The sequence below is a fragment of the Poecilia reticulata genome, linkage group LG16 (assembly GCF_000633615.1).
Source record: "Poecilia reticulata strain Guanapo linkage group LG16, Guppy_female_1.0+MT, whole genome shotgun sequence".
Taxonomy (NCBI): domain Eukaryota; kingdom Metazoa; phylum Chordata; class Actinopteri; order Cyprinodontiformes; family Poeciliidae; genus Poecilia; species Poecilia reticulata.
In genome coordinates, this window is record NC_024346.1 from 19,531,051 (window position 1) to 19,558,250 (window position 27,200).

The 27,200-nt window shown below is 40.8% G+C and overlaps 1 protein-coding gene across 1 annotated transcript; it reads left to right on the top strand.

Moving 5' to 3' along the window:
• Positions 1-5,424: 5,424 nt before the first annotated feature.
• On the top strand, positions 5,425-26,926 carry znf1035 (zinc finger protein 1035). Its single transcript, XM_008432361.2, has 4 exons — positions 5,425-5,944; positions 15,437-15,491; positions 17,459-17,516; positions 17,603-26,926. The coding sequence occupies exon 4, from the start codon at positions 17,644-17,646 to the stop codon at positions 26,395-26,397; it is 8,754 nt and encodes a 2,917-aa protein (XP_008430583.1). The 5' UTR covers positions 5,425-5,944; positions 15,437-15,491; positions 17,459-17,516; positions 17,603-17,643; the 3' UTR covers positions 26,398-26,926.
• Positions 26,927-27,200: the final 274 nt, after the last annotated feature.

Genomic DNA, 27,200 nt, shown 5'->3' on the forward strand with positions numbered 1-27,200 from the left:
AGACCAGTTACATTGTCATCTTCACCAGCCTGACTGTAGCTCTAAAAGACTAGTGCCTTGGCTGGGGCTGAGAACAAAACCACTTTTTAAAAAAAGGTTTTGTCTGCTCTAGAGGACTTAATTTGATATTTGACAGACAGGAAAGTGGGTTGAGAGAGAGAGGGAAGACATGCGGCAAAGGTCATAAGGCTGGTACTTGAACCTCTGACATCTAGACTAAGACCTACATACATGGGTCACGCTGTGCCCCGAAAGAACCACTTTTGTCAAAAGCCATGTCTGTACTTTTGGAGACCAATGAGCTGTTAAAAGACTGCATGTAGTTTAAAACCGAATTGATTTCTACCAAATCACTTCAAGTATTAAAACCAAGCTGGGTTGCAAGAGACATACGGCAATTAAAATGCTATGTATAAAACTTGAGTATATCTAGCTTTTCGTCTGTTGTTCATCTGCTGTTAGTTGAGCAAATGCCCTGCAACGTTTAGATGGATCTCTGTTTCAACAAACCTGAGTCAAATAATTGGGTCATTACCGTTCTCTCTGGAGAACGTAACTTTATACCGAGGAGGCAATTCAGCTATTTGTTTCAGTTGTGTTGGACCATTGACACGTCTAATAGTTTCAGAACACCAGACCTTGAAACCTGGAGTTGCAGGCCCCTGATCAAGTACAACCTCTGATTGAGAGCACTGAATCTCCATAATCACCCTGGGGCCAATGAAGCAATCCACAGGTGACTTGAAAGAGATCTGGCCAGGCTGCCCCGAATAGAACCACAGCTCTCGGGTTTCCAAAGTGTGGTGGGACTGGGCCATACAGGCTAATTGAAAGATTAGGCCCCGACCGTGCAGTGCAAACAGGCCTGAAGTCAGAAGATCCAAATCTGTGACTACCTCACATGGCAAGTCAGGAGTGCAACAGGCAAACTTGTATCCCCTCTCACTGCATAGATCCTCTAACAAAACAGTTGGAGAGGGGAAAAATATCATCTTACTCTCACCTTTAAGTTTGTCTGAAACTTAAAGGATGATTGACAAGAAAGTTCTCAGTTTACATAAGCCAAATGTATTTGTTCACCCATTCAAACTGACTTGTCATTACATCTCCAAGTGAAATAGTTTTGGCTGCAAATCATCATGTTTACTATTGTACAGTTCACTCTAATCGAACTCTTAATGCTTCAACATACCAAGACACTTTAGACAATTTCATGCTCCCAGCTTTGTGAAGAAAGTTGATGTTCAAGAATAATTGCGGACCAGTGCACAAAGCAAGGCCCATAAAGGTTTAGATAAAGTATGGAGAAACTTGACTTATCTGCAAACCCAATTTTTGGAATATATATTTTTAGCATGTACATATGATCAGTACCTTTGTTTCAGCTCTAGTTGTTTTAAGGGACTTTATGGGTAAATTTGGTGTTGTATGGGCTGGATAGAGCAAAGTGAGATGAAGAGTAGAGGCTGCGAGTTAGGCCTTCTTGCCCAACATCAGTGTCTGACCTCACAAATACATTTCTGGCACAATAGTTAAAAAATTCCCATAAACACAAACTTAATTTGTAGCTAAGACTAACCAGTATTTCTCTTAAGATGTTATCAGTGAAGTTGTTCCTTTAAATGACAAAAATTAAAAAGCTCATGGGACCAATTGCTTTATGTCAGAACTGCATATCTCAGACAGAAAACTGCATTACAACATGGCAACATCTGATACACTCATGCACAAAATCTTTTAGTCTATTGGTTTATCAAAAGTCCTTTAAAAATGTCCACCGGTAGAGGTAGCTTAGCTGACATTGATACAAATCCAAGAAAGAAGTAAATATCAACTGAGCAGTGCCTACAACAATTCAAACAAGATTATTTTTCAGTAACATATCTTCTCTTCTATCAAGAATTATTTTGTCTTTGGCATGTTGGTTATATAGCCACCTTACTGAGGTTTGATCACAAGCAGTAGGCAATACTCATCCAACGGATAACAGTATATAAAAATCTGGAAGTGCATCTCCAGCCATTAAGGTAGCAAATGTACCTTGTGTTGCTAGTAGTGTGGGGTCAGTTTAAACCCATTCAAAAATGGCAGTCAATCAAAGACTTTGAATGACTGCCAGGCTTAGTTTAAAACTTGATGGTACTGTTAACAATTGTTTGACTGAGCTGAAGTAATTGGTTGGTTGCTGGTTTTATTGGTTTGGACAAGATAGTGGTCATTTACATTTTTATTCCATCAAAGGCTATCAATCTATCCATTGCCTATGCCTGCTTGTCTTTGCAAGGTTGCAAGTAGACTGGTGCCTCTCTCACCATGCCTCTTGCATGCTGTACCCTGCAGTGTACACTATGGACAGGTTGCCAATCCACCACAGGGCAACAAACAACCATGCGCGCACACACACAGTTTGGAGCTCCTTAGGCCACACTTGGTTTTGATCTGTAGGAGGAAATCGAAGTACCTTGAGAGAACCCAAATGTGAATGGGGAGAAACGAAAGACCTCAGGCTGAGATTCAAACCCAGGATCTTCTTGCTGCAAGGAAAGGTCAAAGATTTAAGTTTTTAATTATTTTTGCATGTTATAAAAGTAAAAAGTAAATGACGAGTTGATTTGGTCTTTTCAGTGATGTAACATTTCCAAAACTTAAAAAATGTATCGGACGGGTTTCTTTCCAAGCCCAGTTTAGTTTTAAACAAACAAAAAAAGGGAGAAATGCTGTCAATTGGTCTATTCCAAGATCTTTTAAAACTTAAGTTAAACCTCAATATCTTTTTCTATTTAGAAACCCTAAAATGGATCTAGTTGATCTGTCGTCTGTCCACTTACACCTTTGTTCTTAGTGCGGTTGGGAGGGGTGCCAGTGCCGATCTCCAGTGAGACAATTCGGGCGAGAGGCAGGGTACAACGTGGACAGGTTGCCAGTCCATCGCAGAGGCAGTTTTAAACAGAGACAGACAAGACAAACAACCATGCACACACTCGCACCTAAGGAGAATTTAGAGAGATCAATTAACCTGACAGTCATGATTGTGAGAGGAAGCTGGAGTACCCAGAGAGAACCCACACATGCACAGGGAGAACATGCAAACTCCATGCAGCAAGACCCCAGACCAGGAATTGAACCCAAGACCTTCTTGCTGCAAGGCAACGGCGCTACCAACTGCGCCACTGTGCACCCCCTGTTGAACTGGTAATTCAGCTAACTCATAATTGAGTACCATTGCTGAAACTTTGTAATGACGCAAATTACTACTTTTAAGCTAACATTCATGGATTGGTTTGTACGTAAAGAGTCGTTATTCAAGCCTGTTCCACATTCAGTAAGTCTTTTTCTTCCTTCTCTGGATGAATCTTTTACATTACTGTGACTGGCATGGTCCCACTTCATCAGGAAAAAGTACAAGTATGCATAGAACAGATGAAGATCATATGGAATTTAAGTGGCTTATTTGACCCTTGTTAGGTCAAAGACAATGATATGGACATTGGTAAAAAGTTAGAACTGTGTTGTTACAGAACTTAAGCATACTGTATCTATCATTTCCTAGCCATCTAAGTCAAGATTTAAGATTGTGTTCCTTCACAGTACTTTTTTTTCTCTTTTTTTGTGACCACATTTTTTCACATGCCGATACCACCGTAGGGGTTTTCTGAAAGACCTGCACTAGAAAAGGAGACTCCATTTTATGGAAGGTTATGCGCACAAAATTACTGTGTGCAACTCAAGTGCCAGACATCCAGACAAGTTAATCCAGGTGTCCAGTGACTGCACTTACTGGAGAAATATAGATTGAATGACTGGGAAATGGCACAGGGCAGCACTGGAGTCCTTGAAAGGACCTTATTGAACCGAGGACTCCTTTCACCAGAGTCTGAAGTGCCTATATGCCTTCTGCAAGGAAGAAACTATGGGGGCAACTGGCGAGAGGGGCTCACATGACCGGCTCCTCCAAACCAGCCAGGAGAATCAGAGAGAATTGGGGTGGGATGGAATTCAATGTCCTTTTTTTCTCGACCTGACAAAATACCCCTAAAATGAGTCGCATAGATAAAAAGGGAACACTGACCCAATGCTAACACAGATGCAAACTTTTTAATTATCATAAATTCTAGTTTTCAGTCATGATATATGCTAAAGTTAGCAATCCAGCTGTCGGCTTCTTGCCCCATTTTGTGAACAATTGCTGTGGCTTAAATGGCCTGCCTTGATCAGAACAGAGGAAAAAATAGACAAAAGTTCAATTTAAAAGTGGATTTTTAAAAAAAAAAAAAAATGTATAAGCTAATCTCGAGACAATATCTCAATTATCCTTGTGGGCTTAAAATTATGTGCAAGTATAGGTGAACATTTACAGTTGTGTGGTTCTGTATAAGTTCTGTTCATCGGAGTCCGAAGGAAGCTCTAGGACTTTTTTTCTTCTTCCAGTGTGTGATTTTTCTGTGATCCATTCCTTGCACAACCCTACTCCACTGGAGGGGTTTTCAAGTAGACCGGCACTAAGGTAGGGAGCCACCATTTTATGGCAAGTCCAGCACACAAAATGGCTGTGAGCAGTTAACCCTTTAAATGCCGATTTTATTTTAATTTTTGATCACAAATCAGCCTTTTGGTCTGTGACTACAGTTAGAGAACCACCACAGACGGGATGGTTATGGGAGTGCACAGGGGGAGTGCTGAGTCTCTGGTGAGGACTTCACTGACGAATGGAATCTGTGCCACGGCAAGCCGCAGCGCACATGTGCCTCTGCAAGGAGGGGAACCATCATGCATGCTTACAGAGGGGAGCTGCGCTACCAGAGAGCATCAGGGGTGGACTGTGGAGGATTTGTACAAATGAATTTCTGATATAAACTCATTTTGATCCAGTCTTGTATTTATAGGTTGTAACATATGGATTGCTTGGTACAAGTGTTATTAACCCAGCTCGGGAAAAGAGGGAGAGAGGCAAAAGCACAAGCCAAAAGGAGACATTTAAAGGTGTCCGATGATCTCGTCTGTGACATCTGTGTCTGGTTCTTGTGGGGGTGAAAACGATGTTGGACCATAAAGGAAAAAATGTGAACTGTGTGGTTCTGAATAAATTCCTGTTCATCTGAGTCAGGACTGGGCTTAGAACACTTTTCCTTCAAGGTGCTGTTTTTCTATTGTGATCCAGTTCTTGCACATACCTACCCCACCAGAGGGGTTTTCAGATAGACAGGCACCAGAAGGAGAGGCGCCATTTTAAAGTCCTGCACACAAAATGGTGTACGCAACTTAACCCTTTCAATCCCAACCCCCACACAACTCCACCAGAGGTTCTTGGGGGGGTTCCTGTGACAGCAGCTGCTTGTGTAAATACGGATAGAAGGGTTATGAACGAGCACAGGGGGAGGGCTTCAGTCATCCGAGGTGCCACTGTCACTGCAACCTTCAGGGGCTTTGTACCTTTGCAGGGAGGGAACCACAGTGCACCAGTCCACAGGGGAGTCGTGCTACCGCCCCAGCAGCCAGCCCAGAGCCGGGAGACCGTTAGGGGGCGGGCTTTCTTGGAATCCCCGCACCTTGTTATTGGCTGTTGGGAGACGGTTGTGTAACGTACGCAAAAGTCCGTGGTCATTGTTCGTAAATACGCAAATCGAGATCTAGAGCTAGCTCCGCAGTCCGGCTAATTACATGCCAAGTTGCCCCTCGTCGAGGAGAAAAACACGCAAGGGTTTCTGATCGAGAGGTTCAGCATCGGTTCTGAGACCACAACGGTTGAAAACTGCTTCCTGGCTGTTTTTAATGAGGAAGAAGGAAGGAAGACGTATGTAAAGTGGTTTCTCTTTTATTCCTGACAAATAAAGAGAAAGGAGTGCAACGTGTATTACGTGATCGTTTCACCACAAAGAGCTGTAGCTGATAAACCTCAAAGGACACCTGGCAGCACGGATAAAGATCATCACGGATCCGCGATCTGGTAAGAGCTCCTACACAAGCTATTAGCTGCTCTGTGTTACAGCTAGCTAGTTAGCAGTATGCTAAGCAGTAAGCTAGCTTCAGTCTGAGCAGCAGCAAACATCATTGAAAAATTGTCAAACACGTGGCCGGAGTCACAAAACTCTGCTGCTGTAGTTCTGCGCGTTTTATTAATCTGGCTGGAGTATGCTGGTGGCATTTTAACCACCTGTACTCCCACTAAAGCTACAGTGGTTGACCATAACATTCAAGCTAGGAGCTACTACAGCTCTTGAAGTCTCACAGACGCTGAAATTACATGCTATTTTTTTCCTCCCAAATTAAACCTTATTTTAAGTTCAAATTCACAAAGGTGTGGATGATTGTCAGCTCAAAGACGCAGATCTGATGCACACATTTACTTGGTAAATCATCTCAAATGCTGCATTTTTGTTTAAATCGATTAGTTATGTGATTGAAGGTATCAGGTCTTGTTGGAGATGAATGAAACGGGGAAAAAAGTCATGCTTATTTATTTGTCCCACAAATGAAGTAATTTTCAAAGTTCTGCAGAACAAGGTCTTAAAATAGAAAATTAAGTATTTAAAACTTCAATGCACTTCCACAAGGATAAACGCAGTGCTTGTTGACTACAAACACAAACTGACATTAAACTTTTAAATTTTGTTGAGGTACTAGTCTTAACGTTGCCATGTCCCGTTTTTATTTTTATCTGGAGCATTTTGTTAGACACGTAAATACTCAGCAGGTGTATGTAAATGCCTAAGATTGTAACATCTGTAAATCTAATAACGAATTAATAACATTAGTTAAACACTGTCAAATATACACTGCTCAAAAAAATAAAGGGAACACTTTAACATTTAAGTGAACACTGAAGTGTTCCCTTTATTTTTTTGAGCAGTATATATATATATTGGCAGTCTAGATTTATATGTTTTCCCATTTATGATGGCAACATGTAAATCTCGGCTGAGGTTTTCTTTTTTTTTTTTTTTTTGGAAGAGTTCCTTGGAAAAATAATCTCCTCTTTAGCATGTTTAACCCATTATAGCCATGTAAAATGTACATAAATTGCCCTTTTTACTCTGGTTACCTTCAATGAGGTTCAATGAGATTCAGTGCAACAAGTTGCTTTCAGTTGTGATCATATTTCTAAGTTGGGTCCAGCTGTGTGGACCTCTATTTGTATGTCCACATACAGCTGTGCTGTTTAGGCATATACAGCTTAATAGGTAGTGGTGCCAAAGTTTGGCTCCCTGTCTTACACATGTCATATGTGACTCTGCTTTAGTACACTTGACTCATTTTATGTTCTGCAAAAGTCAGACAATGATATTCATTTGAATTTGGTAGGTGGCAACATGGAAACTTCAAAAACATGCAGATTTAGGGAACTTGGATTGGTGATTGACTACATAGGTAAACAACACTTTAGAACAAGCATCATTATGTAGACTAGGGAGCAAATTAGACAGTTTGAGGGATCAATTCGTGGAGAACTTTAAAGCATAATTATATTAGAAAACTCTATGCCACGCTTTGAATATCTCTGCACCATTTACATCCTTTGTCAGACTATAGTTCAACTGCAAACCTACGAAAACATTTAACACCACATTCAGAAGAAAGCTAAGACGTAACGTTATTCAGAACTCAACACCCCTTTTGTGACACCTGTGGGCTGGAGATTACCCGTTCCAATATTACTGCACATTAGTGCACAAGGCAAATCCATTAGGACATGAGCAAGTAATATAGAGAAACTTGATTGGTCAGAATCTTGACCTCAACCTGAAGACAAACCTTTGGAATGAGTTAGACCAGGGACAACAAGCTAAAGCTTTCATTTCGCATTGGTGTCTCACTTCACACAATTCCCTCCTAAAAGAATGGTCACATATTCCTTCAATCACTCTCCTCAAAACCATGTTGAAAACCTTTTCAGAACAGTTGAAACTGTTTTAGCTGCAAAGGTTGGTCCCAGCGCCATATCAAATCCTTTGTATTAAACACATGTCATTAATGTGTAGGTCTGTGTTACAGCAAAAAAGGTCCATATGTGACTATGTGCCATTCTCAGACTTTTATTTGTAGTAAAAAAAAAACTGGAATATGTATCCTTTTCCTAAGCAGCTATTTACTATTTTTGTTGGTCTTCCATATAAAACTCCCCCCAAAATGGACTGAAGTTTGTCTAAATATGAAAAGTATCCATACGCAAGGCAGTTTTCTTTTTTTCTTTTTCTTTTTTTGTCATCCGACTAGCTAAAATAGCATTTTTATTTTGAATTCTTTGTCTTTGGTAAACCATTGGTAGAGAGGTTTGGCGTGACTCCCAAGACTTTCTGATTTTGGATCTGCTCTGACTTGCCCACAGCATCAGAAGGAAATGAACCGCTTTTTCTGAGACCTGTTACTGGTCAGAAACTCATTCTTTCCTAAGCTGAATAAGATTGAAGGCTTGCCATTAACCTATCCAGTTCACCAAGCCTGGAGCCCTGATCACTGTCCTCTGAGGTGTGACTGTAGCTGTTCATTTTACAGGAAGCTTTACTGTCACGTGTTTGAAGCAAGTGCTGTCTACACAATCACAGCAACTACGTGTGCCTTAGTGAAGCACCATCTTGGTGGGATGAATATAGTCTTTGTCAGCCACAAATATAAATGTAAAATAGTGATTGCTTTATCTGTTTTATGGCTAACTTTATTTTGCTTGGAGTACCATTGTACTCAACCTTTGAGTATTACTCCAATCTTGTACAATATTGAAGGGTTTTTTTACTGATCGTAAAGGTTGCACCTTTATAATTTCAGAAGCAGAAAATTAGTTGTCACATGTCTGTATCTGGGCATTCAGGATCAATCTAGATTGGTGGTGAAGCTCTGGTTATGACAAATCACACAGGGGAACTTTGGCATAGCAACAACATATCAAGGACGTAATATGCATTGAACAGTCAGATGCTCCCCTCAGAGTTAATTGTGGCCTTGGAGAGCAGTTCAGAAAAGGTTTTTTTCGAGCATCTTAGGCTTTGGGATGTAGTGCCCTGTTTTTGCACAATAAATATCCATAATGCCCTTATGGGAGATTGTAACAGGGCCGCAGGGGTCTGATATTTTATTTTGAAGGTACAATGACACAAATGATACTGAAATTTATATTTCTGTAACGCTAAACAAAGTTTCCATACAAGCCGTTATGATACTCTATGGCAACGCTGCACAGTACAGTATGGTTGGCAAGAATAATTAGAAGTGTGAACAAAAGCATTTCAATACCTAAAACATGTAGCAGATTTCTTCAGTATAACAACAATTTCTCCACTCCTCAGATGGCAAGATACTTTGGAAAATTGCCAAACAAAACTTGAGCTGTAAATAAGTAAGACTAACATACCCATCTCTGTGGTTCATCTTCCCCATGTTCAAGCGTTTCCAGAATATTTTTGTTGAAATACTGTCTGACCTTGATCACATGATTATGTAGTATTAAAGGGTGGTAATCTTGAGGCACCTGACAGTTTAACTACCAACTTCTATGCATAGTAATAATGAAGAACAAAAGATGCTTTAGTTCAATGGGTAAAAAAAATCTGACAATCGAAATGAAACCACATGCTTAAAAAATCCTTAAGTGTGTCAACACCTCTGAAAGATATGTTTGGAGATATTCACTAAACTCATAGACAACTGATTGAACTAACAGGTAAACGCGTCCAAAATCTTTCATCTTATCAGTGTCTCAATCCTTCTTAGCACCACACATTGGTAGGCACACATCAGAAAGTGCATAACTTTGCAGTTGCCTAGGATTTTATTGCAGTGGTTGTCCTTGCATCACAGGTTAGAGTTGTACTGCCAGCTTAGCGATCTTGTGACTTTGGTCACATAGTGTGGAGATTCCTATATTAATTCCTGATTCTCAATGACTGTTGACGTTTTAAAATCCTTTAAGATAAGAGCTACGTAAGAGCATTAGGTTTTATTTTCCGAATTGTTTGACTGTCCTTTGGTTTACAGTGGGAGGCACTGTAAACCTGAGTGGAAGAGTATAAAATTGTTGCTCATGTTTGTCATTTTTCCTCAAACTTTTCAGCCAAGTTTAAACACAGCCTGCTTATGATGTCTTTGCAGGGGGTTTTTTTGTTGTATTTTTCCTTTAGTGTGCAGCGTATTGGGCATTTTTTCTTGCTCAACCCATGCTCTGGTGTTTCTTGTTGGTGTGGACAAACTGTCCAGATGTGGCACTTGTGAGCTCCAGAGTTCCATGATTTGTTTCTGTCTAAATTAGGTGATTAACTTAATAGGAAAATGGCGTCTCATTAATCGATGGATCGGAAAATAGATTTTGTCCCCTGCCTCTACTTTATATGATGTAAAGAAGTTTTGACTGCCGTCCTTTCCCACACCTACAGGGCCATACAGTGGTTGCACCTATCACAGCCTTCTTGCTTATATGTTTTCTCTTTTTGATTGGTCAAAGAATTACTGTAGTATTATTAATAGATTACTTTGCAGTAGGTGGCCATGTAGGTGACGGTGTTGAAACCTAACCCTCAGTTTAATCACAAAAAAGACTACTGAGAAGCAGTTAGGGATTGCACTTTTCCTGAATCAAGGTTTTTGGCATCAATTAGTTGGCTATGCTTTGAGACGGGCATAGTTGTGCAAATGTTCTCTAACATCAGTTCTACCCAGTCTGTTGGCTACAGACTGGGTAGAACTGACCTCCAAATGGTTGGTCAAATCAGTTCCTTAAGGATAAGTCTTTGTATGATTTTTCTGTCCTGTGATGGAGGATTCACATTCCAAAGCCATGTGCTTTCACCAGATGGGGGAGGGGAGGAGAAACACAGTCCCTTGCCAAACTTGCTGAGCTCTTGCAATAAGCTGCCAGAACCGTTGGTCAGCAACTGGAATGACATAGACAAGAAATTCATATGTTGAGTCCATTGCGCTTTACCCAGAAAAGGAAAGAACAAAATGGTACAGCTCCATTGGGAATAATCAAGGCTTTCAAAGTCCAAAGCATGGTAATTTTTTGTTCACTCTTGCTTTCTCTTGCAAGCATTTCAACAATCACTGCTCACCTGTTCCCACCTGATTTGGACCACCTGGTCTTGTGATATTCCCACTAGTCACACAACATTCTGTAGATTTTTTTGCTTCCTTTTTTTTCCTCTTTCAGTGGGTTTCTTTGAGGGGGATTGAGTGTGTCTGAAGTGCCTCCTTCAGCAGACAGTGGTAGGCATAATGTGGGAACTACTTTCTCAAGCAACATTGTGGCTTTTTGTTTGAGGGGAATGTCTTCCAAAAGTATTCACACCTCTTTAACCCTTCCACATTTAATCACATATCATATTTTTCAATGTACTTAATTCAATAAATCAACAACACTGTTGGTATGATAGTGAAAGGAATAATGCTAAAATCTTTAACATATCGGAAATGTTTGCACACATTTGTGTTCAGACCCTCCTGAGATATTACTTTGTAGAAGGTTTCAATGTAATTAAAGCTACAAGTCTGTGGGGCATGTCTCCACCAGCTTTGCACATCCATTTGTTTTGACCTGGTTAATTCTTGCAGGGTTGTAGTGGACCTGCGAGCTGTGTCCAGTGTTCAGTGGCCAAAAGGCAGGTCACAGAGGACATACAGGATCAACAGCACACACGAGGGGAATTCATAGCAGCCAGTTACATAGTATGCATGTTTTCCTTTTGAGTGTTGAAGGAAACTAGAGTACCTGGAGAAAATCCAGGTAGGTGGGGAATGAACATACAAGTTTCATACAAAAAACCCTGGAATAAAATATGAAAGCAGGATTTGCTGCAAGGCAACTAGGCTAACGATGTCACCAATCAGCCCTTTGTATGATGTCTCAACTATTTTTCTAGTCTTCCTCTCAAAGATTCAAGCTCAGGAAGATTTGAAGCTTCTATGACAATCAACTTTGAAGTATTTCCTGAGATTCTTAACTAAGTCAAAGATTTAGGCTTTGACTGGGCCATTGTACATTCAGAGTACTATTGAGTCATTGGCCCCTTGTTCCTTGGCAAGTTTCACTCTAGCCAGTTTGTGTCTGATTTGTTCTTACCAACACTATAATATGGGCAGAAACGTGAAAACATGGGTGGACCGTGAGCATGCGGTTTCTTTGGTTACCCATTGATATTGTCATTTGCAGCAGCACTCAGTTGGGGAACTTTGAGGTTGTGCTTAAATCAATCAAGTGTCAAGGAGTGAAGATTAAAGCCTAAAATTATATTACAACTCATCCTCCATCTGGATGGAGTGGCTGAGTCAAATAAACCAATATTTCAATTTGTCTTATGAAATTCTTTGCTGACCAAACATAATGAAAACTATTTATCTTGCAAGGTCCAGCCTTCACATCCAGCAGTGATGTAAACCACGAGCTACTCAAGGAATGCAGTCTGCTTATCAAATCAAGTCATGAAAAACAAGGAAAATTGACACAGGCTCTGCTAGTGAAGACAAATCCGGCCCAGGGTTGACTGAACTGGTGAAAGCCACACACCCTTGGAAAAGGGGCTCTGGTCTTTTTCCACACACAGCATTTTGGATGTAGGCCAAACAGCTTGGTATTGCTTCATGTTTGCTCTGACCCTTACTTACTTAAGTTTTGCCTATTTTCCAGCAATGTCTTTCTTCTTTTCACTCTTTTAAGAATTCTGGGTTGATAGTGTAATAAGAATATTTTTCCTTTCTACAGTTTTTTTTCACCTGAGCTACGAATCTCTGCAGTACCTTCAGAGATTCCAGGGATGTATCAACTTCTCATATTAATGCTCTCTATGGTTTGCAGTTTTTGAGAGGAATGTCTGTAGACTTTGAGTCTGAACCTGGTCAGTGTGGCGCTGATTGAATGACAACCTTGCGTTTGTTGATCTTCCTTAAGGCAGTTGAGGCTACAATGTTACTGTTCGGGTTTTTAAAATTAGCTCAAGACCTGTAAAGAACCAGACACAAGACCAATGAGGTTTTTATGCCTTCCTTTGCAAAGAGAAAGATTCACAACCTCTAACCCACTCGGGATCAAAGATTGGTGAGCTCTGCTCAACTCTGCTTGGGAATTGGCTTTTATTATGATGACCTTCTTCAGTGGAACAGTGCTGAGATAACAGAACAGATGGACCCCTTGAGTGGGAAATTACATCATAGATAAAGAAAGAACCTTAAAGAATAACTGGTCAGAACCAGTTAGGTAACTGAACACATTTAGATAAAACACTCAAGTAAAAATGATAAAACAATGATTAGTTTTACCCAACAGTTACTTAGCACTATCAATGTGTGCATGGATGGAGGAGTGACTCATTGTGGTGCAAAGGGCTTTTGATAAATTGCTTTACAAATGTTGGTCATTTACCATCCAGGACACTGTAAATCCTAAAAAGTTACCATGTACTATGAGACTCAACCCTCTTTGCATAATGGATCCAGAATAATTGGCTACTAGGTAGGATCGTCAATTTTACTGTATCTCAAAATAATGAGTCAACTAGTCACAGGTCAACTTCACAATCATCTGATTTTTCAAGGATCTCAAAAATAAATTGTCCTAAGTCTTTGATTTTTAAACTCATGAAAGCGTAGAACTTTGCTTCTGGTGAAACCAAACCAGTGTAAACAGGTAAAGTCTTGCAAATTGGGAAGATCATTGTTGAGACTTGTACTATTTATGCTTCATGCATGACTAAGTTATCAGAGTGAAAGCAAGAACAGCTCCATAGGGTGGACAGTGAATTAACTTTAGAATAGACTAATCAAACAGGTCTCTCCTGTTCACCTGTACTTAAGGCAATGGGTTGTAAGCAACTTTGTAGCTACTCTGTCTGTATGCTAGAAAAGATAGTTAGCAGTGTTTCTCCTTTATGGAAACAGGTTAAGGAATCTGCTTTTCTTAAGGAAGTATTTGGAGTTTGAAATGATTGAGGCTCAACTTCCTATTTAGGAAAAAGACTATTTCGGGCAAAGTTTTTTTTTTTCATCACACCCTCTAAATTCTCCAGGATGCTTAATTTGGAGCAACACACAGAACCATAAAGTTTCAAACACCTCTGTGGTAGAGTCAGAACCGCATGAGCTAGTTTTATTCATGTTGATTGTGTTCAGTTAATGTGACCTTGTAGGATTTTGACTGCAATGCATTTAAAATGGTGAGCAAATGCCTTATGCGGGTTTTTTTTTTGGGTTTTTTTTTGCCTCATCTAACTTACCTGAATTTAAGGAATTGTAACATTATTTTTGATGTTCTTGCTACAGTACTAATTAAAGAGACTGTCACTTTAACTGTGAAAAAGGAATGTGGTTAGAAATTTTGTTTCAGCATGGCCAGAAATGTAAAGGGAATTATTTACTCATAGAAATTTGCTAACTTTCTCTATATGTGTAAGTCCTGTTTTGCGCTTCTTTGTGCTGACCTAAACAACAGAAGTTAGTAGTAAGTTGGTGATAAACCCCTGAAGGCCACAGTTGAGGTTTGTAAACATGTTGCCTTGTGAAGTAGACCAAATATGGCAGCTATCCTCTGGAAGCTGGTGAATATCAAGCAGGTGGAATTTCTGCTACATGTTCTGTGTAACTGAAACTTCCACAATGGCTGGACAATATATTGCTAATATATCATGTTATTGCACTTTGCTGACTATAATAAAATTGATTACAGGCAGAAAGTAGAACCAGCAGCACTATACTTTTAAACCTATTGAGTTGAATTGCATGTGCCTATGCTTGACTCTATGAACCTTGCGCTGTGGTGCAATAGGAATTTGTGGAACATTGAACATGGTGTCCTATGGCAAATTCTCTCACAGGCAATTGCGGCAGGATATCTGAGACTGCTGTTGGAAAGAATGAGCGACTATTGATGGTGTAAACGGCTTTTTCACAAGCACCCAGCTGTTCTCTGGATCATAGCTTATCTGAATTTTGTTTTCCTTTGTTTATTCTCTTCGTCTTTGTCAGAACAAGACTGGTAGTTTTATTATTGTACTCCACTAGGGGTGCACCAATATGATTTTGGAAGATCAGTGATTGGCCGATACTTGCATGTGATGCCAAGCTTATCCACCAATCCTGTCTACCTGTTTTTTAGGCAAAGGTCTAAAAACCAACCACTGTCCTCATTTTTGTTTTGCCGTGAGAGAGGTTTGACTGATAGACCCACTCACCAAGTCACATCTGTATGTTTGCAGTTAACAATAATCAACCTTCAACCTTCTCGCTGTATTTAATAACATTTCGAACAACAACAAAAAAAAAGAGGCAGCCAAAATTGAAATTGGCAGGTCAGGCTTTTTAATGATCCACCATCGACCAGATAACGGCACTTTTCTGATCGATGTGCCCCTAATCACTGTAGTACAGACATCCAAAAGCAGCAAGATCTGCTGCTTTTGGAGCAGTTTTACTGATATTATGAATGCATAGTCTGCTAATAACAATCCTTTTATTATTCTTGCAGATGGTTAGGACCAGCTTCCTCAAGATTCACATACCAGGAGACGCCTTACCATCAGGTAACACTTTCGAATATTTTGCTCCTTTGTATCATAGATATGTTTTGTCTAATGCATACATTGCCTTGAATTTAGTTGAGTAAACAGACAAAAAGAACTAAGGAGAGAAAGAAGTTGGCCTATTTAAGAATAAAATTGTGTTATTACCTAAATTAATTCTAAAATGTGGAGTACACAAATCCAGACTTGGTGTAAACTAGAGTTGAGGCTTCTTCAGAGACGGTAGGTGGTGGTCCATTCCAAATGCTAACTCACACTTACTTGTGTGCTCTTCTCTTTAGTACTCTATTTAACCTAATGGCTTCTTTCCAAAGTGGTTACCCTTTAGTGATGAAACTGGTTCATCACTATAAACCAGTTTCAGTGATTAAGTAGTCAGTGTTCACTCAGCAGCAGTTCGTTGTGTTTCCACCCAGACCCAACCTGGCCTTAGCCTCGAAAACACTCTAGTCCAATCCGTAGCTGGACTAGAGGAAAAAAACCTTCATTCACTGGTCAGCACATGGTAAACGGCCAATCAAAGCATTATGAGTACCTATGCATGTTGAGTGTTGGGATGTAGCTCTAAATCATGTTTGTGACCAATTTCTTGGCAGCAAGGGCATCAACACCATTAAGACCATCTTGGTTTGCTGGATGCCTGATTTCATGCCTTTAATATTTAAACAGGTTGTGGTGAATTGCACAGAGACGGAACCGAGCTAGACTTTAACCACGAGTAGTTTCTTCTGCAGCACCAATGCTTGAAAATGAAACAACACTCTGCTGGTTCCAAGGAAGTTTTGAAGGTCCTCAGCGATGAGCTTTGCTGTAGTATTGCAGGGTGGCTGGAAAGGGCTTAGACCGGTTGGAGAGCTAGCTGGTTCTAGATGGGGGATTCATCCACCCCTGTGTAACAGTACCACACAGCAGCAGGGTCCTGGGGGGTGAGATGGTGTAACTTGAGCCCCTTCTGCATTATCAAGTTTCTGTAATGTCAGCTAATGTCTCGTTCAGCTCCATCCAATTTCAATGCGTTTCTATTTGCAGTGTATGAATGGTTGTGGTTTTGAGTTGTAATCAAGATATATTCATCCCATTGCGTGTGGCGACAGCAAGAGCTGAGGGGGGCTACTGAGTGTTGTAAAGGGGCCACACAGTGCTTTGTCTGCAAAAATTAAGGCAAAGGAATCTCATGGTGCATTACTTTGTGCACTAGTCCTGTCTATAATTTAAATAAAGCTCTGAAATCCATGAAATATTTTTATTGCATGCATTGCTGCAGTAATCCATGTAATAATAATAATTGTTATAATTGTTAGTTGAGATTGAAGCCTAAATTAATGTTACATTTCACCCTATGTCTGGGTGTTATAATTGCCTTAAAAAAAGCCCAGATACTGAATTTGTCTTATGCAAACTGCCAAAATGTCAATTCATTTAAAATTTTGGTCTCATCTGGACAGAGTACATTGTCGTAATATCACATGCTTGTTTAAATGTTGTTCTGCAAACTTTAATAATATGCAAGTGACCAGGTAAACCATGTAGTATGAGCTAGTTTTCCATGAAAAAAAGTTTGCCTGCTAAAAACCATGTAGTATGAACTAGTTTTCCATGAAAAAAGTTTGCCTGCTAATTCCAGATCTTTCTCAAGCTTTCCACAATGGGTATTTGGCTCTTGGAGATCTGCGACCAACGAGCTCAGTATATTTGGGAATAAGAGCACAAAGTTGTTGAGAAAGCGCATTGGTTATGCGAGTCATGAGTTGCTGACTGTGTGTTGTAATGAGATGCCTTTTTAAAAACAAAACTTAGGTTTGACTGATGTTGTTTTGCACCAAGAGGCAGGTTTTCTAAGTAATTATTTTAGAAAGATAATTACTTGTAAAACTGGTGATGTGTTAAATACTTATTTTAACAGCCATACTCTATGACTTTGAAGCGACGAGGAGTACTGACAAATATTCCTACATGTTTTAATGCAGGCTGCCTACCAGATGAGGCTCCGATAACCTGGGATGGTGCTTCTTTGTCGAAATAGAGGTGAACAAATATTCTTTTGCTGTAGGAGATTGGTTGTCATAGATTTTATGAAAATATTTGTTTTTCTCTTGTCTGTGTACTTTCAGGATTGGATGCAAAAACCAATATCGCCTGGTCCTGCTAAAGAATGGCTCATGGCTGGAATTCATACTTCCCAAACATTCCACCTCGTTCATCAGATCCTCGAAGGAGGACGGCGGACTCGGGTAGACCTCTGTCCCAGCATATAGGGAACTTCACTGGACATCATGACTTCTCCGGTACACGGGGCTCACGAGAAGTCCCTGTACCACACACAAACTTCAACGCAAACTATTGCAGAAATAACAGTTTTGAAGCTCCAAGATCAGACTGTGCCTATAATAGGTACTATGAAAGACAATGGCAAGCTGATAGACAACACATGGGAAGGGATTACCCACAAAGATGCAGGAACAGAGATTTTCCCAATTATTCTTCAAACCAGTTTTCAACATCGGGATCGTATCATTCATCATTTGCACCAGATTTTCATCATCCTAAGCAAGACCGAGACATGCGGAACATGTCATATCGTGGGAGCTCCTCTGCTACAAACAACTACTCTGACACTGATGCAAGGGAAGCAAGGCCCTCATGCAAATTCACTCAAATAAATGTTTTTCCTCGGCCTAAAACGGACATTGTTTCAAATGAAAGCTCAACAAAATACCTTTACCCTCCAGCTGGAAATCAAACTTCACAGAATGCAAGACTGTGTCCTAATATGTCAGAGACAAGTTCATTTTCAGTCAAAGGTTACAGGGAACACAACCACTCTTCTGCTACCTCTTCTGATGCAAGGACGAAAGGGAATGAATGCGATGGAAATGTTTATCATCATCCAAAACAAAAGATTGACGGGGACAGAGATCTTGCAAAAGCTGCATATTCAGACTTCCAAATGACTGAGAAATGTTCTGGAGATGGAAATCGTCAGCATCTAGTGGACAAGGAGGATGAGTCTCCAAACTTAACTGACTCAACTGGTGATCAAGACCCAGTTGTAAATGACAACATGCTGCAAAAAAGTCAGGCCTTAGAAAGCCTTTGGGAAAAATCAGACTCATTGAATGAGGAACTTCTTAATGAGAAAACATCGTTAAGTCCAGTTTCCACTAATGGCGAAGATGAACTAATAGAAAATGACCAACATGAAAGAGGAATCCAGGACGCATCTTACCCGCTGACCCTGAATGAAGCAAGTTCTTCAGATCGCAATGATGATGAGCAAAGTGAAAGCATCTCAAGTAGCAACAACCCTGACTTAGAGTTCAGTTTGCAGTTACCTGAATCACAATCCTGTGAAAGTCTTCGTGGAGTGAGTGATAGTCATTCAAGTGACTCCAATGCAGGTACAAATATTTGTCAAGAGAAACAGAAAGATGAACAATTTTCAAATTCAGCAGTGGAGGAAAAGTCAACTCTTTCTCCAGACGTAGATTGTTGCAGGTCAGGTGATACGAAGGGCCAGTCTTCTGAAGAGATGATTGAACGTAAAAACAAAGATGGAGCCAGTGATGTAATGTCATCGCATAGTTCAGTTACAGATGAACGTCTCCAAACACACAAAGAGGCTACAAGTACAGCAAAGTCAAACATGAATTCCGAAGTTCCAGATTGTTGTGGCTCCACTGCTATCAATGACAGCATTTCGAAGAATTCTAGTCCGAATAATTCCTCCTTGCAACCTTCATCTCCAGGTACTGACGTTGATCCTACTGTAGAAATGGAAAAAAGGAGCCCATCAGAAAAAATAACCCCAATTTTCTCCCAAGGTGGTTGTACCCCTAATCTAACTGACTTTATTTCTGATGACCTTGGTGACAAAAACCATAACTGTGTGGAAGATCATACAGAATCCACACTAAAACAAGGTGATTTGGACACAAACTTGCACACAGTTCCTGAAAATGAAAGCCCATCAAAAAAGATTGCACCAAATTCTCCAAGTCAAGGTTCTAGTCCCACTCTCACAAGTGAGACTATCTCTGCGGATACTATTGATATTGTCAGAAATTCGGACTTCCCTTTAAAAGAAAATAGTTCAGACACAGACTTGCATACTGATGAGGAAATGAGAAACCCACTAGACAAGGAAGCTCCAAATTCGCCTTCAAATCCAGAATCTAGTCCCAGTCCCATTCATGACACTGCATCTAATGATAATGATGACAGCATTAATCATTCAGAGCTCTTGCACCCTAATGTCTTGAACACAGATCTGCTTCCCAGTCATTCAGAGGAATGGACAAGTCCAGTTGAGAGCACAAAAACTACCTCCCATACAGATCCAGAATGTATAACCAGAGCTTTGAAAACTGAAAGTAACACACAAGATTTCAGTGAGTCAAAGTCTTGTTTACAACCCGATGCAGGATTTGATGTCAATTCACTGTCGGAAGAGAAATCAGACAGTCAAGAGGAGAATACAAATTCAGCCTTCTTCCAAGATCCCCATAATTCAATAAATGACAGTTTTTCAACCCAAGAACAAGCTGAATATGATTTACATTTTCCTGAAGATACAAAGGACTCATTTGAAAAGTTGGATTTCTCCTCGTCAGAACCAAGTTTATTGTATGGGGAGCCTCTCTCTGGAGATGAGTCTTCATGTGGCGATGTTGAAACGTACAATACCTCATATCAACTTCAAGAAACACCAGGGGAGAGACCTGATGAGGACCCACTGGACCAGTTGAAACCGCCATCACCTCAACTGACTTCTTCCATATGTATGAGACCCTTCATGCACCCCGTTGTTGTATTGATGAACATGGAGTCAACAGAGATAAATAACGCCTACAACTGTGCTGATTGCCTACACACAGCCAACAGTGTAGATAGTCTAATTGAGCACCACTACTGTTGTCATCCAATGCCAAGTTATCAATTTTGCAAGACGTGTGATGTTTATATGTTGAAAAATAAACAAGACAAAGACCATTTGTGTGGTGAGGTCATCTCAGAGAAGAAAAACTGTGGTCGGCACAAGTGCAGTAGGTGCAGACTCTTATTTTCCAAAAAAGTTCACTACATCAAGCATATGCGTGATCACACTGGTCGAACACCTTATAGGTGCATTGGGTGTGGTGTATATTTTTCACAGTCTAGTGCTCTGAATCATCACAGAAAAGTTCCTGGGAGGTGCAAGCAATCTCTGTCAGCTAAGAAGACGGACCCTGTTGTTGTAAAAACCCCAAAACCAACCCAGAAAATCCAGGCTCCAAACCGTTCATATAAAAGCATGACGCAATGTTATGTCAGGCTTCTTGACATCTCCAAAACGAATATATGTCATTCTTGTGGCAAAATTTTTTCAACCAAGAGAAAGCTCAAAAAACACATCTACAACATGCACAAAAGGAAAAACATGGCTTCCTTGTTCTACACAGCTGAGACTAGTTCATTATATAAATGTCCTCTATGTCCGCGACTTTTCAAGTATTCCTACAACAGGGCTCGGCATTTACGTTTCTGCATCCAAAGTGCAATAAATGGAGACAAGAAGAAAGTTGGTGACAAATATGTCTGTCCCTTGTGCAAGGCTGCTTTCACAGCAGCGTCCAACAGATATAGACATATTAAACTAACCTGCCTGCGAGAAACCATTAATCACCTCGCAAGGGAGAGGGTGCGATTACGTAAAACGTCTGGGATGGAAAATGAGCAGAGACCAAGCTCAAAAGAATCTGTACGCATAACACAAGAGAAGGGGGGAGAAGCAAAACAGCAGGTACCCCAAAGTTCAGGAATGTCCCGCATTCAGTACAAATGCAATCACTGTCCAGCAATTTTTTCCCATCCCTCTGGAAAGTACAGACACATGAAAAAACACGAGTTATTTAAGCACACTGGTAAAATAATCAAGTATAGGAAATCTGTCATGCCCAAACCATCCTCTCCAGATGACACAGTAACCGAAGAGAGCACCAGTCAGCCAGACATTGCAGAAGACTGCCCAAAACCTACTTTGACCTGTCGCTTTTGTGGACTACATTTTCATGTTCTGTCGACACTAAAGAAACATGAACGCAATCATCGTGGCGAAAGACCATACCGCTGTCTGGAGTGTAGAAAGGGATTTAAGAAACTTACTCATCTGATTAGTCACAGAGTTGTCCACCAGAAGAGGATACAATGCACAGTTTGCAGAAAGATTCTACCTACAATTGGAGATTTGATCCAGCACCGAAGCTCCCACCCTAGAGAGAAAAAGGGAATGCTTCAATGCCCAGAGTGCCCAGCAAAGTTTCAGTATCCGGTATATCTGTTTAGGCATCTTCAGACGCACAGAAATAAAGACAAATCCATACGTAAGTCTGAAGGGGAAACTCTTATGAAACCACAACAGTCCTCGGAATCTGTCAAAGAGAAGAAAAGCCACAAGTTGTTCCGATGTTCGTTGTGCAAAGAAACATTTGATGATGCGCAAATACTAAGAACACACTCCCTCACACATATTTCCAAATCTTCTTTAAACCAGTGTCCATACTGCAAGAAGAAATTTACAAGTCGTCATTCTCTGATACGTCACATGGTTAAGCACACCGGGGACAAACCCTTTTCCTGTGTCAACTGTGGAAGACAGTTTTATAAATCGATATACCTCAAAATTCACTCAGAGACCTGCACACCTCCAATAAACAGTCCCCCTAAAGTAGAAGACACTAGTAATCTGATGAACAAACGATATTGTTGTACAATTTGTCCCCGCAGATTTTGGAAAAAAAACCGTTTACAAATGCATTTAATTGCCCACAAGAATAAGTCACTCCATCAGTGTACAAACTGCAGCCAATACTTTGGAGTAAACATGATCTCTCGTCACAAATTGCTTTGCATCACTACCCAAGAGAACTCCTCTGCTGATCAATCAACTAATGGTAGTTTTGAATCAAACTCAATCCAAGTGAGTCAGAAAAGCCAACAAACGCCTTCAAACTCCAATGCAAAGAACCTGTTCAAGCTTAAGTGCTCCTACTGCCCAAAGCGATTCAGGTTCAGATCACTTTTACTTCGACACAGTGTTACACATACTGGTCTGCAACCCTTCAAATGTATACACTGTAACCAAAGATTCAAGAATCAAACTCTGTGTAAAAATCATGAAGCCTTTTGTGACTGTAGGTCAGAAACATCTCAGCCAAAGCTCAAAGTGAATGATGAGGCAGATATGACATCACAAGAATTCCCATCGGAGGCTGACGTTGAGTTGAAATGCAAATTCTGCACCAAGACCTTTGTGAAAGCACGAAGCCTGAGGCATCACATTCTGACACATAACGAGGTGAAGCCGTATCGTTGCAAAGCCTGTGACAGCTGCTTTTCACGATATGATCATCTTAAAGTGCACCAGGCTCTGTGTAAAAGTAAAAAGACACGGCTAGAGGTGAGAATCCCCAAAATCAGCCTGGAAGATGTTGGAAGAGGTTGGCAAAGTAAATGCTACCTGAGGCCGCTTGATGAGCAAGAGACTTTTGAATGCAAGGTTTGCTTGAAAAGCTTCCCAACTGAGAGGAAACTGTCCAGACACAATACTATGTTCCACACTGTAAAGAAATTCAAGTGTTCACGTTGCGGTTCAGCCTTTTCTCACGAGAAAACTCTGAAACAGCACCAAAGGGTGAAAAGATGCAAAAAACCAACAAATGAATCGCATACTTCACTGCAGGAAAGTAATCAACCAACTGACAATATTGCCAATCAACTTGATGGCGTAAGGAAAAGGATTTTGGTGAAAATTCATCCTTTATTTAACAAAGACTTGAAGTTTGTATGCAGCTACTGCCCCCGTGCGTTCAAAAACAGCTGGCAATTAAATGTGCACACACGGTTACACACGGGGGAGAGACCGTATTCGTGCAAGCACTGTGGAGAGAAATTTATTAGAAGTGATTATCTTATACGTCATTATCCCAAGTGCAAGGACGCGACTCAGCCGGGCAGTGCTCTCTGCGACAGGTGTGGTGGATTTTTTTCTGAAAAACAACTTGAACACCACAAAAAAACTTGCATTCTAATCTCAAGCTCACCAAACATTTCTAAAAGCAAGCAGGCATCCCCTCAGGGCCCACCAAAAGGCTTTTCATGTGCATACTGCAGTTCACGGTTCTTGCTGTTTTCCCAACTCCAAGAACATTTTTTAAGTACACACACGCTGGAAACGGATGCTCAGCCCATGGCAGCTGCTCCGCTGCAACAACTTCTGTCCAATATCCCAAAAATTAAAGAAGAGCCTGTGGATGAAAGTTATGGAAAAGCATCCAGTAATCATGCTGGTGTATTGTCCGAACCAGGAGCAGCTCTAATGTCTGACACCTCAGATCAGTTTGTCTGCCAGCAGTGTAACATGCGTTTCAATAACAGAGCAGGACTAATTGGTCATCAGCGTGCGCATGCAACAAAAACACCATACAACTGTAAAAACTGCAACAAGGGCTTCTGGAACAAGACTCAACAGCGCAATCACATCAGAAAATGTAGAAATGTTACCCAATGCCTGGACATTCCTGTTAAAGCAGAGATTGATGATGCGTTTGTCTCCAAGTCCAAAGATAATTTCAGAACGGTAGCAACAACAACAAGAGCAAAGGTTTCACCAACCAATGTCACCTGCAAGGAAGAGCCAGAGGATGAATCAACACAAAGCTCCTATGGAAATCGGGACAGTACCAACTCCAAAGCAGAAAAGAAATCTGTACAGTACCAATGTTCAGAATGCGAGAAAAGCTTCACTGATGGTCTGTTGCTCATAAGTCACCTTGAAGACCATGGAAGGGAGGAACAAGAGAGAAGAGCAAATAAATGTTCCAAATGTGGACGAAGGTTCTCTAATCAAGGAAACCTGAGAAGACACATGAAACTGCATATGGCCCACCCGAGATACTTCTGTTCCCTTTGCACCAGGGTCTTTAGCACCATGTCTGAGCTTGAAAATCACAACACAAGTCATGATAGTAGTAATAAGCCCTTTTCCTGCAAATTGTGTGAGCAACGTTTTTTGACAAGGCTAGCCTTATGTGAACATTACAGTGGAGAGCATGCTGATGAGATATTTCATTGCCAGTGCTGCAGCAAAGTGTACGCATCCAAAAGGTCGCTGTATAGACACTATAAAAAATGGCATCCAAAAGAAATTAGGGACATTAGGAGTGCAAATCTGCAAAGGGGAGGTGCTGACCAGCAATCTAGCAGTCATGTAAGTACCAACGGTGACAGTGATGACGATCAAAACCTTGGCAGTGACAGCGATTCTGACTCTGCCCCTTATTTCCCATGCCATGTGTGTGGGAAGACATTCCCAACATCTGAAAGTCTTGAGGATCACCAGTTGTGTCATCTGGGCAAAAAGCCACATGAATGTGCAGAATGTGGTAAATGTTTCTTCCAGGCATCCCAGCTTCAGCAGCATCAGCGTATGCATAAGTCTGAGTTTCAATGTCAGACATGCGGGAGAGGATTTGTTACGCTCTTTGCGTTACGGAACCATAAGCATTCTCATGGGAGGAGTCGTCCATTCCGTTGTTCCAAATGTGACCTCGGTTTTGCTGGACCCACACAACTAGCGGAGCATATGTCCACCCACCGTGAAGAGAGCTTTCCATGCGATATCTGCAATAAGATTTTCCAGAGCAAGAGCAGCAGAGCCGAGCATCGGAAGATCCACTCAGTTTTAGGTGACGGTGCCTCACCTTCAGGTTCAAAGGGAGAGCATAAACAGTCTAAAAGTGTGTTTGGATATAGCACAGAGTTCAGGTACCGCTGTGGCATCTGCAATGAGCGCTTCAGAGATCCAGAAGAACTCTCAGAGCATGGCTGCTTGGAAGCTGTAGAGCGACCCTACATTTGCACAGAGTGCAATAAACATTTTCTTCATGCATCTCACCTGAAGAAGCACCGGAACACCCATCAGCTGTCATGGTCTGATCGGGAATATCCGTGCAATCAGTGCAACAGTAGTTTTTCCTCATCTCAACGCTTCCTCCGTCATCTTGAAACCCATGTTGGCACAGCAACCGGAGACGTTCAAGAACAAGACTCATCAGATGGGTTCATATGTCCAGTTTGCCACCAATGTTTTGCCAGTGCCACAGAACTGATCCATCATTTTCCAACGCACCCTGATTGTACACCTGAAACGGAAAAGGCTAAATGCGACGCCACTGAAGGTGAGCTTGAAGAACATGAACTGGTTCAGCCTACGACACCCGCTGAATATGAATGTTCACTGTGCAGTGGAATCTTTCTGGGGAAAGAGGCTCTTCGAGACCATCTATGTGCCTTGCAAGACCAGAAAGAAGTGGAGAATACAACCTCTGATCTAGCTGATGCAAGTTCAGCTCATCAGGCTGCATGGGACGAAGAGGAAGTGGACGTTACTGGAGAGGACCTGTACAAGTGCCATGAGTGCACAATGCAGTTCTCCTCCAAAAGCAGCCTCCTGGAGCATCAGAACAATCAACACTCCAACAATTGGAAGGAGTTCAAATGTGAGACCTGTGGAAAGTCATTCGCCAAGAAACGATATCTCAGAAAGCATCAGCTCAGACAACATGGTCCCAAAGAGCATGCCGCCACGACAGCCGACCTGGACAAGACTTTCAAGTGCGTCCAGTGTCGAGCCAAATTCTACACAACCCAGGATTTATCTGACCACATGAGACTGCACGCTGAAAAACAAGCTGGAGAGTACCGTTGTGACATGTGCTACAAGTCATTCAGCAAGCGGGCACTCCTTAGACAGCATCAGGAAAGCCATGTTGGTGAGGTCGTGTACGAATGCACAGAATGTGACAAAGCTTTTGCTTTTCCTCACCTTCTGGAAGAACATCAGCATTCTCACGCTGCACCCTCTGAGTAATGGTTCCCGATCGTCTAATTAACTCAAGGTATTTTATGGTCCCCTTCATGCCTTACTTATGTGTTCTTCCAACTCTTTGGACCTTACTTGTTGCATATTCATAAAGCACTTGACTTTCGTCAGTATGTCAGAACATCTTTTTAGTTAAACGTCTTAGTTTCAGAGACAGTGTTTGTAAATTGTGTTAAAATTGTTGAATTATTGTTTAAGAAAATAAATATTGACCAATATGTCTTGGTTAACGACCTTTAGGTTTAGCATATTTGATTCACAATGTGTAAATTAGGGTTTACCCTGGTAATTGTATTCCTTTGATCCCCCTTTCTATGCTATTACTATTCCTGTACAATATAATTTTGTAATTTTCAGTTTATTTCTTGTATGCCTTTTACAATTTCTTTTTTGATAATGTGAAAAAGTCTTGTACAGACACTGAAAACATGCTTTGATGGAATGTTATTTTCACCACCTGATACTTTTTTTTTCTTAAGGAAATTAGTTAACGCAGTAAATTCAATTCTAAAATCCATTTGTATGTCTGGTTTGTTTCTCTGTCCTCCTTTTTACTACCTCAGAAGAAGCATAATAATTTGGTGTAACTGAAGGATGCTGATGGGACTTAGAGGCATTTGGAAGTATAGAAAAAGTAAAAATACAACAGATGTGGGTAGTTTTTTATTAATTGTTACATAGATGTGGGCCATATCAAAAGGATGTTTTGCTATCTGCTTAAAGATTTTTTTACTAATCTGATATGTGAGCCTCATCCGGATGCATATTCTAATTAAATATGTAGTGTCATT

Excerpts from the sequence above, each read along its gene's own strand:
- znf1035 (XM_008432361.2), top strand. The coding sequence starts at position 17,644 with ATGGCTCATGGCTGGAATTCATACTTCCCAAACATTCCACCTCGTTCA.